The sequence below is a fragment of the Octopus bimaculoides genome, chromosome 7, assembly GCF_001194135.2.
Source record: "Octopus bimaculoides isolate UCB-OBI-ISO-001 chromosome 7, ASM119413v2, whole genome shotgun sequence".
NCBI classification, from domain to species: Eukaryota; Metazoa; Mollusca; class Cephalopoda; order Octopoda; family Octopodidae; genus Octopus; species Octopus bimaculoides.
This window is the reverse complement of record NC_068987.1, coordinates 16,292,880-16,295,841: the sequence shown is the minus strand read 5'-3', so window position 1 is coordinate 16,295,841 and position 2,962 is coordinate 16,292,880. Positions and strand designations below refer to the sequence as shown.

At 36.7% G+C, this 2,962-nt stretch overlaps 1 protein-coding gene across 3 annotated transcripts in view; it reads right to left on the bottom strand.

Annotated features, from left to right (window-relative positions):
* Positions 1-2,962, bottom strand: part of LOC106873381 (serine-rich adhesin for platelets) — a 165,298-nt gene that overhangs the window by 6,293 nt on the left and 156,043 nt on the right. For all 3 annotated transcript variants that reach the window (XM_014920722.2, XM_014920723.2, XM_052969290.1), the window contains 2 exons: positions 2,058-2,159; positions 1,291-1,343 (listed from right to left, as the gene is read on the bottom strand). In XM_014920722.2, the coding sequence (XP_014776208.1) occupies positions 1,291-1,343; positions 2,058-2,159 (155 nt within the window). The remainder of the gene's footprint in view (positions 1-1,290; positions 1,344-2,057; positions 2,160-2,962) is intronic.

Sequence of the window (2,962 nt, the reverse complement as noted above, 5' to 3'; positions counted from 1 at the left end):
GAATTAATAGCTAACACGTCCACTTCGCAAAGTGTTTAAATTGTATATATACAATATGTACATTATTTGTAAACAATACAACTGACAGTGATGAAACCAGAAACCTACAAACTGGAATTAATCTATACACCTCTTATTGATTCCCCACCACATGCTGATTCAAATTAGGTTTACAAAAAATATTTACCTGCATATTATATTTACAAAATATTTACAAATATTTACCTGCATACTGGACATTAACTGCAAGGACCAGTGAAAATCATGAGATAAGTGTCACCTCTCATAGCCTAACTTTTAAAAATAAAAAAACCTTAAGGAGAAGTTTGTTTGTTTTAATTAGGCAGAAGGGTAACACTAGTCCAATGGTTCCCAGCTGAGATCCACACAGCCCTTGGGGGTCCATATAAAATTTTGTTCAAATTTATGTGCAATAAATTGGTTATACTTCTTCAATGCACAAAATATTTTAATACTTCCCCACTTATGCATCTACCAACTCATCGCTGCCTTAAACACTATACTAATAGTAAAATTAGTACGTGTGAAGGTGGTGAGCTGGCAGAAATGTTAACACACCAAGAAAAATGCTTAATGGCATTTCGTCTGTCTTTATGTTCTGAGTTCAAATTCCACCAAGGTCAATGTAACCTTTCATGGTTGATAAAATAAGTACCAGTTGAGCACTGGGGGTCGATGTAATTGACTTAGCCCTCTCCCAAATTTGGTGGCATTGTGCCAAAAGTTGAAACCAACATGTGTAAATAAGGACTGTATATATCGCAGCATTTAATACAAAAATGTGTGTTTGTATGTATATGTGTATAAGTAAACATATGTGTGTATGTATGCGTATATATATATTCTCTTTTACTCTTTTACTTGTTTCAGTCATTTGACTGCGGCCATGCTGGAGCACCGCCTTTGGTCAAGCAAATCGACCCCCAGGACTTATTCTTTGTAAGCCTAGTACTTATTCTATCGGTCTCTTTTGCTGAACCGCTAAGTTACAGGGACGTTAATACGGGGGAACAAACACAAACACATATGTATACATATACATATATACGACGGGCTTCTTTCAGTTTCCATCTACCAAATCCACTCACAAGGCTTTGGTCGGCCCGAGGCTATAGTAGAAGACACTTGGTGCCACGCAGTGGGACTGAACTCGGAACCATATGGTTGGTAAGCAAGCTACTTACCACACAGCCCCTCCTGTGCCTATATTCTGTATAACATGTATAACTGTAGGTGCAAGAGCATGGAGAAGATTGTGTGTGTATTTACCTTGCAGCAGATGATGAAGAATCTGAACTTGTCCTTCGTTTCCTGTGTAAACCCTGCAACAATAAAGCGACAACATGAACAAATCACCTTATTCTAAAACTCAATTTGCATATTTCTTCAGTCCACTACATCACACACAAGGGCTTTTTTTCTCAATTTGATAATATTGCAAATTCACATAAACAGAAGCTGAATATCAGCCCAGCCACCACTAACCAACAAAACTACAAATACTAACTTTGTTTGTTTGGCCTGCAATACTTGAGCTATATTATATGTACTACAACCTGATGTAATATCAAATATAGATACACACAGCAGTAGTGTACCAACAACAATGAAAATTAAATCAACAAAGTAGTCTTTAATAATAGCAGTCAAGTTACCCTCAAATTACACCCAACTATCTAAGATAGGTCACACGGGATAATGTAGTGAGGGGTAAATCTAGACTTTAATTTGTGATGAACCCTAAGCCTCAAAACACAAGAGCTTAACATGGTTTGCATGGTGTATATAAGCAACCGAGATTACAAGACTGCCCCACTGAATGGGACACCAGACCTGAAAGAAAAACAAAGTCAGGATGATCAAGGCTTGACTAATGCCTTTGGACATAGGTCTGTTCAACAACCTAGACATACCTATAACTGGATAATGTCAGTAAGGAATTCCACAATGGTGAAAATTGTGCAAAGTCTGGAATAAATTTCTATCCAATAAGAAAATATAAAAAAAAAAATTTTAATATGTGTTACAATACTTACAGGAGACACAGGCTGTTTTGAGAAATTCAAATGAGCATAAAGTATAACACCAATGTCTTTGTAGCCAGCCTCCATGGCAACAGCCAAAGCATTCTGTCCATCCTAGAATGCAGAAAAAAGAATCGTCATCATGGGTTGAATGGTTTAACAGGAGCTGGCCAGCTCAAGAGCTGTCTCGGCTCCTTGGTTTCTACAGCTGGATGTCCTTCCTAATGTCAACAACTTTACATAGTTTACTGGGTGCATAAAAATGCAGCAGGATGCTTTTATGTGGCACCAGTACAGGCACATTTTATATGGCATCCATCAGATAACAGGTAAAACTAGACTATTATTATAAACAGAACACACAGATGAAGCAACAGTAATAAAGAGAAAAAGTACATCGAACATATAACAATAATATACAAAGAGGAGAAGATGAACCTAAGTGGTTAAGCTTTCACTCATAAATCTCTTCTTGATCTAAGGTTAAACTGTCTGGAGTCATTTTGTGTGCAAATATGAACCTAAGTGGTTAAGCTTTCACTCATAAATCTCCTCTTGATCTAAGGTTAAACTGTCTGGAGTCATTTTGTGTTCAAAGATGAACCTAAGTGGTTAAGCTTTCACTCATAAATCTCTTCTTGATCTAAGGTTAAACTGTCTGGAGTCATTTTGTGTACAAAGATGAACCAAAGTGGTTAAGCTTTTCATTCATAAATCTCTTCTTGATCTAAGGTTAAACTGTCTGGAGTCATTTTGTGTTCAAATATGAACCTAAGTGGTTAAGCTTTCACTCATAAATCTCTTCTTGATCTAAGGTTAAACTGTCTGGAGTCATTTTGTGTGCAAAGATGAACCTAAGTGGTTAAGCTTTCACTCATAAATCTCTTCTTGATCTAAGGTTAAACTGTCTGGAGTCA